A 14911-nucleotide genomic window follows, 5' to 3' on the forward strand; every position below is an offset into this window, starting at 1 on the left:
GGTCACACATACTCGTATATAGTTTCATATATTCTTCACATCTACCTGAATTTTGTATTAATAGAAACCATAGCTAACACTAGAAGATAAAAATAAACGTATGAACTTACATTTTTTTCTTTATATAGGCAGTGTTCAGAATGTGACCAGGCAGGGAGCAGTGACATGGAAGCAGACATGGCCATGGAAACCTTACCAGATGGTACCAAACGATCAAGAAGGCAGATTAAGGAACCAGTGAAATTTGTTCCACAGGACATGCCCCCAGAACCCAAGAAGATTCCAATAAGAAATACGGTAATTTTTTCCCGGTTTATCATAATCATCACAAACTTCTGAGGGCAAAATTCTGAGGCCAGTTTGTTGTTTTACATTATGAAATATACCATACATAACTGAGAATTTATGCTTTATATATTCAACTTAAAGCATAATAATAATGAATACCCACTGTATCCACTGACCTGCTTCAAAAATAAACAGTAACAAAGCCTGATGTCCCCTGTGAATCCCTTGGTAATTTCATTCTTACCTGGCTAGCACAGAGATCACCTCCTTCCTCAACTTTATATTTCTCATTCTTTTCTTTTTTTTTTAGTAATGACTTTCCAAATGTGTGTATTTGTAAATAATACATAGTTTTGCAGTTTTTAAATTTTGTATGAATGGAGTCAGGCTTTTCCTTTTGGTATTTGTTAATTTGACCAGTTTTTTTTTGTTTTTAAGTTTATTATTTTGAGAGAGAGAGCTTGAGCAGGGGAGAGGAAGAGAGAGAGGGGGAGAAAGAATCTGAAGCAGGCTCTGTGCTGTCAGCACAGAGCCCAAATGAGGGGCTTGAACTAACGAACCATGAGCTCATGACCCGAGCAGAAATCAAGAGTCAGATGCTCAACCAACTGAGCCTCCCAGGTGCCCCTAGCCAAATTTTGTTGATGTGATTCATAAATACTGATCTGTGTAGTTACAGTTCATTTATTTTTACTAATGTGTAGTATTTTTTATTAAAACAATAGATCATATGTTTTATTCTTTAGATTGGCAGTTTTGTTTCCATCTTTTTTCTTTTGTAAACAACTCTGTTTTGAATATTTTTGTAAATGTCTCCTGCAGCATGCTAACAAGGAGTTAGGATATATACCAAGGTGTTCATTTGCTTAGTTATCGGATATGTGCGTCTTCAGTTTTGCTAGTTAATTCCACTGTGTTTTAAACCAGTTTATATTCATAGCAATGAATAATCTTACTATTGTTCCCTAAACTTATTTTGTGCAATATTTTAATGCTTTCCAATGCAATACATGTAAAATAGCATATCATTTTATTTTGTATTTGTCTCAATACTAATGACTTTGAGTATCTATGTATTTTATCTATTAGGAAATGTAAATGCAAGTCTTCTCCGATTTTTCTATGAGGTTGTTAGTCTATTTCTCATCACAAAATTTTTGAGGTTAGAGTTTAAACAATTTCTTCCAGAAAGTATTTATATTTGTTATTACCAGGTGCCGGTGAGGTGTACTAACCTAAGACCATTTTATTATTTTATTTATTTTTAAATGTTTGTTTATTATTTATTTTAAGAGAGAGAAAGAGAGTTAGTGGGGAGAGGGGCAGAGAGATAGGAGAGAGAAAATCCCAAGTATGCTCCATGCTGTTAGTGCAGAGCCCATCATGGGGCTCAGTCTCATGAACTCTGAGATCATGACCTGAGCCAAAATCAAGAGTCAGCTGCTTAACTGACTGAGCCACCCATGCACCCCTAACCTAAGACCATTTTAAATAAGTTTGGTGTGTGTGTCTTTTTCCATTATGTAAATAGTGTCAATTTCTGCCCCAATCCAGTGAAGGCTGGCTTGCAGTTATGAATTCCTGGGGAGACATTTTTTACTTTCTTACTCTGGACCAAGGCAGATACTTTTGAAAAATCTGCCTCCTCCTGAAGGAGATGTAGATTTTTTTTTTTTTTTTTTTTTTTTTTTTTAAAGTAGGCTTTATGCCCAGCACAGAGTCTAGTGGCCGGGCTTGAGCTCACGACCCTGAGATCAAGACCTGAGCTGAGGCATCCCAAGATGTAGCTATTTTTAGGGTTAGTTGTCATCCTTTGTTTTGTTACCTGTTTAGTTGTAGAGAGTTTTTTCTTTTTTCCTTAAAGTAACAGCTTTCTTTAATTTCTTTAATTTTCTTTAATCTGTAATAACACATTTAATCTAATCATAAGAGAAGTTACTTCGAGTATTTCAGTTTGTGTTATGAGCTTATTTGAAATTGAGGAAACAGATGTGGAAATTGTCTCCCAGATAATTTAAACAGTTGTTTTTCAATGCTCTAAATTAATCAACTTGAAATTGTTTTATTTATAATTCCCATTATTTTAAAACAATTTTTTTTGGCCTCACAAATATATTTTGTTTACAAATAAACTAGAGAGAATTTTCCTTCAAGCCTGCTCACTTCTTCCTTCCTTCCTTCTTCCTTTCTTTCTCTTTCTTTCATTCTTTCTTTTTTAAAATTTTTTTAATGTTTATTTTTTTTAAAGAGAGAGAGCACGAGTGGGGCAGAGGTAGAGAGAGAGGGAGACACAGAATCTGAAGGAGGCTCCAGGCTCTGAGCTGTCAGCACAGAGCCCGACACAGGGCCCAAACCCACAAACTGTGAGATCATTACCTGAGCCGAAGTCAGATACTTAACCAACAGAGCCACCCAGGCGCCCTAAGCCTGCTCATTTCTAATACATTTTCTGTAACTTCAATGCCAATAACTTCAATGTGGCTATTAAGATATTCGAGTAAAGCATGTGTCTGTGTTTGCAAAGATTATCCTTTTATGAAACATCGTTTTCTTTACTGTTTAAAGAAATCTTTAGGACCAGTGTTATCATCTTTAACCAGAGACGGACATTTTGTACATATTATAGTGATATTTTTGTGTCCATAGTTTAGTATTATTTCAGATAAAAGAGGATCATATTTTCTTTTAGTTTACTTGTTCTTACAGCCTGGAATTATAAGGAAGCTTTTGAATTTTCTAATTTATTCCAATTCCTTTTACTGTATTATTTGTCTCTTGTTTTCTTGTGTAAAAGTCTTAGTCTTCTTGTAGATGTGTGTGGGTAAAACACAAGAAAGGATTCTATGGCCAGTAATTTTAGGAAATACAGTATGATTACTTTCTTTCTTGGGGGAATTCAAATGTATACTCAAGGTCTGAGAAACACTACTGTTTAGAATAATGATTACTTTAACTTTTTCCTAACCTATTTTATCAAAGAGCACTTTTTTCAAGACCATTTTTTATTGTATCATATAGTGCTGAGTGGTACCAGCTTTGGAAATGATGTTCTAGAGGCCACGAATTACTTGCATAAAGGTCATCTGTGGGGTGTTTGTTGGAATGTAGGTTTTGGACTCATCCAAGAACTAATAACTTAGAATTAGGGGTTGGTTTAAGCAGACTTTTTAGGTTTTATTCTTATGCAGACTGAAGTTAGAAAATAACTATCTGGATAATGTTTATCATTATTACTCTTATTTTTTGCTTCCTTCTTCCCTTCCTTCCCCCCCCCCCCCGATTAATCCATACAGCAATTCAGAAAATCTTTGATGAGGTTATTCTATTGGTCAAGTACCTGATCGAGGAATGTAAGAATGAGAGATGCAGAGGAGAGTGATTCAGTCATCTTGATTTTGATCTTACCATTTAGGCTGAGTTCCTATTGTTACTTTAACTTTTTATCCTATCAGTTCTGTTTCAGAGATATATTAACATTTTAATTAGACGGTATGGTTAAAAATGAGGCAGCTTACTTTCTTTTCTTAGCACACTGTTAATTATGGGAATCTAGGTATCTAACTGCCAGCTCATTTGTATGTATAACCAAGTATCTTTCACAGTAAATAACTGATTTATCTCTCCTTTTAATTTTTCAATTCTTGTTCCTAGTATTTTTCTACTTATACTTTTTATTTTGGTACATGTATTACTACACTTATTAGCCACCCAGGTGCCCCATATTGAACTTCCTATTACAGAGGTATTGTGATATTGAACAAATTACCTAATCCTTACCTGAGTTCCCCAGCTGGGCTGCTGTATGAATTTCCTATAGGTGCTATAACAATTACCATGATTTTGGTGGCTTAAAATAACACAGATGTATTATCTTACAGTTCTAGAGGCCAGAAGTCTCCAGTCAGTTTTATTAGGCTAAAGTCAAGGTGTTGACAGGACTGGTCTTTTAGAGGTTGTTAGGGATTATCCATTTCCTTGCCTTTTCTAGCTTCTAGAGGCCACCTATATTCCTTGGCTCAAGCCTCTTCTCACACCACTTTTACCTCATTTCCAAACTCACATATGCTTCCTCTCTGATCTTCTATTTCCCTCTTATAAGAACCTCTGTGATTCAGGCCCACCTGAATTCATCTCAAAATCCTTGGCTAAATTACATATACAGAGTCTCTTTTTGTTATCAAGTATCATTTACAAGTTCCGAGGATTAGGATATGGATATTGTGGAGACCAGTATTCAGCCTATTACAGTTGCTTTGAAAATTAAATTAGATAATTTACATAAAGTACCGATCATGATGTCTGGGACATATTAACATCAACTTATGTTCATTTTCTTCTTCCTCCCTCCTCATCCTATTAACTAGATTGTGTGATTTTGATTAAGATACCTGGGCCTTTGCTGCCCCATCTGTAAAACTAGATATAATATGCATAAGGTTCTCAGTAACAAAATCTATTGAGGGGGTGCCTGAGTGGTTCAGTCAGTTAAGTGTCTGACTTCTGCTCAGGTTGTGATTAGTGATTCATGAATTGGAGACCCGCATCAGGCTCTTTGCTGGCAGCTTGGAGCCTAGAGCCTGCTTTGGATTCTGTCTCTCCCTCTCTGTCTGACCCTCCCCTGCTTGTGCTTGTCTCTGTCTCTCTCTCTCTCTCAAAAATAAATAAACATTAAGAAAATTTTAAAAAATATTTCTTTTGTTAGTTTTAATTTTTCTTGCCATTATTGATCAAAGTGTACTTCATTTCACAGTAGTCATATTACTCTATCAAAATTTTGAGGAAGATTTACCTTTGTGACATAGGGAATTCATGACATATGTCCTAGGCCTTAATTTCTCATTTCAAAATAATGTATCACTTAATAAAACTATTAAAATGATCATTTGTTTTACAACTTTGATTTGTTCTACAACTTTCTACCATTTCTGTTAAGCATATGTTCCCTTGGGCTATAGTGCTAGCATAATTTTTAGAAAAATAGTTTGGATTATTTCATGCTAGTAAAAGTGAATTTTCTAGTTTCAAAAGTCTTTTTTGTGGGATATGTGAATTAATATTCGGTTAGAGTAATTTTGTTTTTAAAAATTCAGTCTTTATAATTAGGCATACAGCACTTTAATTTTTTATTTTTTTTGAAGGACTGTCTCTGTAGAGTTGTCCAAGAACCATCAAAAGTATAAAATGAGGGGCGCCTGGGTGGCTTGGTCGGTTAAGCGTCCAACTCTTGATTTTAGCTCAGGTCATGATTGCAGAGTTGTGGGATTGAGCCCCATGTCAGCCTCTGCACTGAGCATGGAGCCTGCCTAAATTTCTCTCTCTCCCTCTGCCCCTCTCCCTCCTCTCATGCTCTTTCTCTCTCAAAACAAACAAACAAACAAACAAACACATATGTATCTATGTGTATATATGTATATATATGTGTGTGTGTATGTATATACATAGACATATATGCATACAGGATCATGGCTGCCATAGATTGAAGTCCTATTTTGATGAACAACTTTTCTTACCTCTGCTATTACTTTCTCACTTCGTATACTTTATATCTTTACATGTAAAAGTAACATTCTTGTGGTAGTAAAGGAGCAAAAGAAGGAAAGAAGGGAACATGTTGGCATATTTGAGCAAATTCTTGTATGTTGCTACTATTAACTTCTGTTTAGCCATAATGCCAGTAAACCCAACCAGTTTATTATTTTTTATTTCTTCCTACTATTTGACCATTGGATATTTTACTTCATTACTTTTTGCAAAGGACAGTAAATCAGAAGAGGACATGAGGGATTAGTTTACCTTTATCCAAGATTGTTTAATTAGTAGTAAAACCTAACATTTATTGAGTATGCCTCATATGCAGACACTGTACTAATTCTCCAGCCTACTCCCTCTTATAAAAAATAAGTTCGTATTTGAGTATTATAACACCTATTTCACTCAAAATAAAAGTGAGACACAGAAAGCTTGAGTAACCTACCTGTGATCTTATAGATAGTAAGCAGAATAAGACTTGAACTCAGATAGTTTGAATTAAGAACCTGTGTTTTTTCTTTTAAGGTTTGTAGAAGAGATTTAGAGGTTTAGTTGAGGTACAAATGGAGTCGTCAAACATTTGGCTTTTGGTAGTGTCATTGGAAATATGGTGCTCTAAGGCAGGCATATATCCAATTACTAATTTGTGTACCTGAGCTTATTCACATTAGATATGAGATTCGGGGGCACCGGCGTGTCAGTTAAGCGTCCAACTCTTGATTTTGTCTCAGGTCATGAACTCATGGTTCGTGAGTTTGAGCCCCCTGTCAGCCTCTGAACTATCAGTGCAGGATTTTCTCTCTCTCCCTCTGCTCCTCCCCTGCTCTTGCTCACATGCACACATGCTCTATCTCTCAAGAATAAGTTAACTAAAAAAATATGAGATTCAACACTTCTTTGCACTTTGAGCTGAGTGTGAATTCCAACCCCCCCCCCCAAGCTTATATGAGCATTGGCATCACTGTGCTTAATCACAGTGCAATAGTATAGAAGTTAATAAACTGTTTGAAGGTTATTCTACCTTGAGGAAATTGATATTAAAAAAAAGAAAAAATTAGAAGCAGCAAATCTCTAAGTACACTGGCAGCATGTGTATATATTGGCTGCCAGTATATGTTTATTTTGCTCTTCTGTGTTGGTCTGCTTGTTTCCCTCTAAATTGTAAATACTATGAAACTTGCTGTAGAAAAAAAGTATATACTTTGATATTGGCAGTGAAGATAGAGAAGTACACAGTGGTCTTTTTGCCTAACTAGATACTCCAAATCCACCTAAAACATTTGGTTTATTGCATCTTAGCTTTTTTGATTAAGCAACAGATATCTTTTGGATTTGTTCATTTGGTTGATCAGTGTTAAGAGAGATGGGCCCATGGACTCAATTTTTGTGCTCCACTGCCTGCTTTGTGCCGAACAAGGCTGCTATTAGAAGAATGGCATCCACTCTTTACTGCTGACAGGAAGTTTCCATTTATCATAGCCAGAGAGTGCAATGGGTAATAGACCACTTTGGCAAGGCTTAATATATTTTTATTATTTAGATCCTGAGGAAAGTCATTTTTCATTTTATTCTACTCTGATTTCCTTAATAAAGATTTATAGAAATATGAACGAATACAGCATATTTTGAGACAGTAGATCTCATATAAGATCTGTATCTCAATAAGATACAGATGCTTTTTGGGGCACCTAGGTGGCTCATTCAGTTAAGTCTCCGCCTCTTGGTTTCAGCTCAGGTCATGATCTCATGGTTCATGAGTTTGAGCCCAGCATCGGACTCTGTGCTGCTGGTGCAGAGCCTGCTTGGGATTTTCTCTGTCTGTCCCTCCCCTGCTTGTACTCTCTTTCTCTCAAAATAAATAAATAAACTTAAAACATATATATATAGATGTATGTAGTCCCAGTGTCACTGTTACTTTCCTAATTTATTTTTCTATCCAAAGATGTTAAAAGATTATCCAGAAAAGTTACTTGAAAAAAATGATAGCACTAGAAATTTGGTGTTTAAAAATGATGGGTTAAAAGAGCTATTTTTAAGTGTAAGAATGAAATCATATTACATTTTCAGAAAATACTTCTATACAAACATAGACATTTTCTCTGATTGATATTTTCATGTTATCTTGTATTGTTAGGGTATCATTATTTTTAAACATTTATTCTGAATGTTAGAATTATTTTTAAATTGAATGTTAGCTGTGAAAGTAATATGTTAATACTTTTTGTTAAAAGAAATTCAAAATTATAAAGTCTCCTTTGATTTTCCTCCCAACATTACCCTCCCCCAGTCTAATTCACATGCCTTGAATTTGCCTTTATTACAAGGGTACATATTTTGAACTTTGATTTTCTGACATTTCTTTTGGTGTATCTGTCAAAAAAAGGAAAGGGTGATCAGTGAGTCATATGGAAAAGTAATCTGGGCATAGTTCAAGTAACATGGAACTATTAAAGTATTAATAAGTAAAAGAAGAATGATCTGGTTTTAGAAAATCAGAATGAGAAGCGTTGAAAAGCATTTTTTTATTTACCCATTACTTGTGATTTACTTTGTATTTTATATTAATTGTAATTACTGTACTAACGAAGTAGTTACTAATGTCATTGCCATTTTACAATTTAGAAACTGAGGCAAAGATGTCAAGTAACTTGCAGAAGGACATACAGCTTCTAAATGATAGAGCCGGGAATCAGATAGCTCCTGAGCCCGTATTTTTAAGTACTCATTGTGCTGCCTTTCTGGGTAGGATTGTTCCTGGCACTTGTCCTAAGGCCAGAATCACAGGCTTCTCATGATTTCAGCAGCTTAGTGACTAAGGGTTTGATCAAGAAAACGGAATTCACTCTGTGGGGAATTAGGGGGTTATACCACTGCTGGTATATCTGGGGCTGTAGATGTCAAGAAATCTGTCACCACTGGTCAGAGGAGTTCTGTCAAACATCAGAGAAATTGTCAGTGAAATATTTATCTTGAAGCTCCGAGTCCTGTAGTTGCTGACACCAGGTCAGAGACTTTGACAGTGAAGATCTTAGCCCTAAGAATACTGTTGGGTAGGTGAAAAATGAGGATTTGTGGGGAAGTCTGCAAAGCCTGCCAGGACTATGACTTGGGAGCAAATGGAAAGGAATATATGGCTGCACAGCATGTGAAAAAGCCAGGCATTTGACTCCCATGACCTCCTGAGTAAAATGGTCTTCACTTAAATGTTTCAAATCTGTGGTCACTAACATGGAACCATAGACAGAAGCGTGTGGGGGAAGACTATGGGAAATGTGGTTTCCAGCCTTAAACAGAGTAAGGTGATGGTGGTGGTGATGGAGGTGTGTGTCAGATTAACCAAAGACAATCTAGCGTACTAACCAACTGCAGTTTTTAAAAGTGCCTAATGTAGTACTTGGCAGTGTTAGGTGATCTAAAAAGTGACATTTCCAGACTCCTTTACCCTCACTCCCTTTTCTTTGCTCTTTGAAGACTGATAATATTTCATCTGTTTTCTTCCAGCTCTGAGCATTGTGCAGAGCATGCAATAAGTTCTTGATAAGATGATTAAAATAATCACTAACAGCATAAATACAGACAGTGACTTAAAGAATTATAAATACCAAAAGGATAACTTCAGTGTAGGTCAAAGAAGTTGAACCTGGAATTTTTACAGACTCAGCAGTGTTTTAAAATAGAGAGAGGGTTAACTGCTTCCCTGACTTGCTGAATGTCCAGCTGAGCCCTCACAATGTTTGCCATTCATTTATGTCACAGGTTTTTAGTCACAGGTTTTTTCTTTCCTTTTTTCTTTCTCTTTTCTCCCTCTTTTTTTTTTTCTTTTTAGTTAATTAAAAGGAAGGAACATGGGTGAAGTAGAGAACCTTAAAAAAAGTTTCTTGTGATAGATGTTAGGTCAGCCTCTGTTAACCCAGTGAGTTTCTTCCACTGTTCTTCTATTTATAGAAGCTACACAAATGTGTAAAGGGCTTTTCACAAAGATTTCAGCAGAGAGCTCCTTTTATTTAAATTACATTAAGCAATTCTTTTCTGTAGAATTCCTACAATTTGTACCATCTGTTGCCAGTGTCTATTTCAGAAGTCTGCTTTTATGCAGTTTTTTAGGGTTGAGCCTATGCTTTTAATATATATATTCAGTACATAGGGTAATATTACTTTATAAAATAGTAACTTTCACATGTCTAATTATACAATCTGGAGAAAACTAGTAGTTTTCACTGCTGCATTGATAGCCAGTAATAATAATTGGGAATTTTTTTATGTATGTTTCATTATAGGAATGAAAATATTTAGTCTCTGGGACTGGAATCTCATTTCATAATATAATTTAGCTTCTTTTGTACTGGGAGAATGCTTTTCTTCTCCTGCATGAAAACCTTCTTATAGGACAGTGAATTAATTTATATACCTAGCCCACTTTTAAATGTAAAATGCTGATACTTCACATATAGTGTTTTTCTTTGATTCCTGTATTTGGTGAAAAAAAAATGAATTTCTTAAATGTTATGTGGTTTTAATCTTTCAACTATGAATTTTTATTACAGTACCTCCTTTTCACTAGTTTCAGGTAATATCTTCTTTCTTCTGCCTTTCAAGGTTGTTTGTCATTGAGCCAAAACAACTTTGTAATCCTATTGACCTTGTAGTTGCTGTTTTACTGATCTGTGATTCATTCACTATCTAGTATCATATAGTGTGTTTTATGATTTTATAGTATTCTAGTTTTAAGAGTTAATCATTTTGTTTTTCACACCTTTGAGATCCCAGTAATTCTGTAGTTCTTTCATCTACTTTGATTTGTTCATTTTCAGCTTTATCTCATATCGCTTAGAGGGTAGATTGTAACTTCTGATGGATGCAACACAATCTCTAACCTCAGTTATTTGATCTTTAGCTATGTTGTCCTCTTTTGTAAACCTTCAGAGTCCAGTAAAGAGAAGACAGTATTTCAAGATAAACTTTTGCTTATAATATATAGGAACTCAAATTTATGTTGTATTTCCTTTGTAATAGTCAAAGCTGTAAGTAGTTATCTTTTTTTGTGAGTGCTTTAGTCATATTTACTTCAGAGTTTAATAGTTCTCCGTCTTAAGCAATAAAAATTGGCTGTGTGGGAATCCAGGTCTTTTCATACTCTCTAGTCTTTATTTGTGGTTCCTAGTCCTACTAATGAACAATGACCAGGTTAATTTTTTTTCAACATGTATCTCTTGAGCAACTACTAATGTAAGGCACTTGCCAACAAATCCTGAGTAGAACACCAAAATGAAGACATGGTCTATTACATCAAGGAGGTATACTGATAAAAAGGTGGCCCTGAAATAAATGTAATTTAACTAGGGAATACAGGGAATTTAGTGTAAAAATTTAGGTATCATTATACCTATAGCTGTCTTTCTTACAATATGTTTTGTTTTTGTTTTTTACATGTTTATTTATTTATTTTGAGAGAGAGAGCCTGAGTGTGAGGCTCCGGGAAGGAGCAGAGGGGAGGGAGGGAGAGAGAGAATCCCAAGTGGGCTCCACGGTGACATGGAGCTTGATCCCGTGGTCTGTGAGATCATGAGATCATGACCTGAGCTGAAATCAAGAGTTCCAAGGTCAATGACTGAGCCAACCAGACACCCCACAACATGTTTTTATAATAGCCAATTTGATAGCAAATCCTCTTGCATTACGAACTGGACAAAATTTTAGAGAAGTTAATTAGATCAAATCCTAATAATTTAGTTTTAATACAGATTCATTTATCACTTAAGATTATTAATTATTAATGAGTGTTGCACATTTTCAGCAAAAATGTTAATATATCCACTATTTTATTTTTTTAGATAAATAGGTGCAGATTTTTTTTTTAGGAAACTTCATTTCTCTTCTAATTATTTCTGTGCTAAGGAAATTCTGATGTATTGATTGATTTAAGAATTTTTAAAATTTAAATAGCTCCTCTGTTTATTCAATTAGAAATACCTTGTTTATGGATATGACTTATAATTATGCTTTAGAAAGTAACTATCCATTTAAAATATAATCATATTTTCCTCTCTAGACTTTTTTTTTTTTTTGGTAGCATCATCCCCTTTAAAAAGTAGAGGATGGTAGGGGTGCCTGGGTGGCTTGGTCTGTTAAATGTCATTGCTGTCAACGCAGAGCCTGCTTCAGATCCTCTGTGTCCCTCTCTCTCTGCTCCTCCGTCTGTCTCTTTTTCTCTCTTTCAAAAATAAATAAACATTAAAAAAAAAAGTAGAAGATGGTATAAAAATCAAATTCTTGAGTGTTTTAGATAACATCAAAACCTGTAAGATAGCATAATGTGGGGTGGAAAGTACCTGGACTGGCACATAGTAGATTTGAATTGTAGTTCATACTCCACCAATAACCCTTTGTGTGGCCTTGGAGAAGTACTTCAATTTATACCTTGTTGTACTCAGTATCCTCATTTATAAAATATGTTAAATAATCTGCAGTCTTTTCTACAACTAAAATTCACATTTGCATTTATTATTTTATCCTTAACACTGTTTAATTGATTAGAGAGTTAAAGTACATTGATATTCAAAGAATCTAGGGAAGGTAGTACTTTGTAATTAGGCTTCATGACATGTAATAAAAGTTGTTGTATTTTTAAAGACCATATTTATTGTTATTTTTTTTTATTTTCCCTTTCTGGAAATTACCTTTATTATAATTATTGGTTGTCTTTATGAATGCTTCCAGGAGACACTTTTCAACAAATGGGCCATGAGATGTGTCTGTTGACTTGCTTCCAAGATTTTATGTTTTTGAAATTTTCCTTTTGCTCTATTTTCAAAGTGACATTTGATTGTTTTACCTAGCCAATTTTATACTGACTTCTTTATGATAGTAACATCCCAAAGATAAAATATTGTTTAACAATAATAGAAACATGCTTTCTCACTTTATGAACACTTTTTACCCTATTGCTGTTATAAGGCTGAGTAGGCAGGGTGAGGCAGACACTGAAGGAAACAATACACTGACTATCCCACTGATGAATTAAATTTTAAGGATTCTCATTCATTTAGTTTATTTTTAAAGGAAGGCATGAATAGAGTTTTAAAAATGACTTCCTTTGCCTTCCATTGTTTTTCAATTTATTTAGTTTCTTTGAATCTAAAAGCAACTCTTGCTACAATCTTCCACTTCTTTGTAAAATCCTTTTTTTTTTAACATTTATTTATTTTTGAGAGACAGAGACACAGAGTGATGGGGGGATGGGCAGAGAGAGAGGGAGACACATAATCTGAAGCAGGCTCCAGGCTCTGAGCAAACTGTCAGCACAGAGCCCAACATGGGGTTCTAACCCACAATCTGTGAGATCATGACCAGAGCCGAAGTCGGATGCTCATCTGACTGAGCCACCCAGGCGCCCAAAATATTTCTAATGCACAATATGTGCATTATTTGGTCAGCCATATCAAATAAAAAAAAAATCTTGGATTTTTCCTCTGGAGCCCTTTCTCCTCCAGCTCTCATCTGAGTTTGTTTTTCAGTGTCATCCTTGGACTTTGTTTCATCATCATGGGACTTCCTTTTAACCTCCCATAGGTAGAATATTTTGTTGTTTGCATTAAAAAAAACTTTTTTTTCTATTTATTCCCTTATTTTGATGGGGCAACTTCTTCAATAACTTAGTAAAGGTTAGTGAGAAGTAAATTTTTGAGATCTTACATACTTGAAAATTAAAAAAAAACCCTACACTTCAATAGTAATATGGCTGTGCATAAAATATTACATTTTTAAAAAAAAAATTTTTTTAACTTTTATTTATTTTTGAGACAGAGAAAGAGCATGAACGGGGGAGGGGCAGAGAGAGAGGGAGACACAGAATCGGAAGCAGGCTCCAGGCTCTGAGCCATCAGTCCAGAGCCCGATGCGGGGCTCGAACTCACGGACCTTGAGATCGCGACCTTAGCTGAAGTCGGACGCTTAACCGACTGAGCCACCCAGGCGCCCCTACATTTTTTAAAAAAAAAAAAAGGTATCACTTGACTGACTCCTGGCTATAAGTATTGCTTTCTGCTTTTGTAACTCTGTTTTTTCCCCCCTGTCTTGTATCTCCCCGGCTTTTTTATCTTTTTCCATTGTATTCAGTGGTATGATTCAGTATCTTCTTTGGTGTGGTATATTTTTATTCATTTCTGGGAGCTCACTGAACCCTTTCTGTTTAAAATACTCATGTATTTTAGTTCTGAGAAATGAATTTTTATTATTTCTTTGGTAATTTTTATCCTTCTCTTTTTCTATTTTCTTTTTCTGGAACTTCCACTAATTGTATTTTAGTGCTCCTAGATTGGATCTCTGATTTTATTTTTTTTTAATCATAATATTCATTTCTTTCTTTTTTTCTTTTAAATTTCTGGGAGATTTTCTCAACTTTATATTCCAACTGTTTTACTAAATTTCTGATTTGGGATGTGTATGTACCTTCATTGTTCCTTTTTCTTTTAATAACAGATGTTCTTATTTCATGATGGCAAAAACTTCTTTTATCTCTTTAGGAATATTTATTGTAATTACTTTTCAGTTTTCTTTTGTATCCTTCATTGTCTTTGTTTCCTCTGGGATCCTTATTTCTGTTTGTGTTTGTCTCTTTCATGTTGAAGCTTTCAGAAGCCTGGGGATCCTTTGATGTCCATATATGTGTGTGTGTGTGTGTGTGTGTGTGTGTGTGTGTGTGTGTGTGTGTATAATATATATATATATATATATATTATATATATTTTATATATATATAATATATATGGTAATTAAATTTAAGCCGTTTTCCCTATAGCTGTGATTTTATGATCTGGGGACGTATTCTTTGAGAACACCTTAAATGTCAGTATCTGTAGATGTTTTCTACATCAGTTCAGTAGAACTATTCTCTTATCTCTTAACTGGTAGGTATAATTTTAACTGCCAGACTCCTGGACAGGTAAGGAAAAAAGGGCTAAAGGTCTCACAGTTCAGAAACAGAATTCCATTTAAACCTTCTGGTTTCTGTTTTGCTGTCTCACTGTTCGCTTCTCTGTGCCTGATAATCCATTGTCCTGAGTCTGTTTAGTTTTTTTTCTCCAGAGGATATGCC

The 14911-nt window shown here is 34.8% G+C and overlaps 1 protein-coding gene across 6 annotated transcripts in view; it reads left to right on the forward strand.

Annotated features, from left to right (window-relative positions):
- PHF14 (PHD finger protein 14) overlaps positions 1-14911 on the forward strand; it is a 208740-nt gene that overhangs the window by 70966 nt on the left and 122863 nt on the right. For all 6 annotated transcript variants that reach the window (XR_006197137.1, XM_042918919.1, XM_042918943.1 and 3 more), the window contains exon 14: positions 129-297. Coding sequence is in view for 5 of the 6 variants with exons in the window: in XM_042918919.1 (XP_042774853.1) it covers positions 129-297 (169 nt within the window). In the remaining variant the exon portion in view is untranslated. The remainder of the gene's footprint in view (positions 1-128; positions 298-14911) is intronic.

The sequence above is a fragment of the Panthera leo genome, chromosome A2 (genome assembly GCF_018350215.1).
Source record: "Panthera leo isolate Ple1 chromosome A2, P.leo_Ple1_pat1.1, whole genome shotgun sequence".
Classification (NCBI taxonomy): domain Eukaryota; kingdom Metazoa; phylum Chordata; class Mammalia; order Carnivora; family Felidae; genus Panthera; species Panthera leo.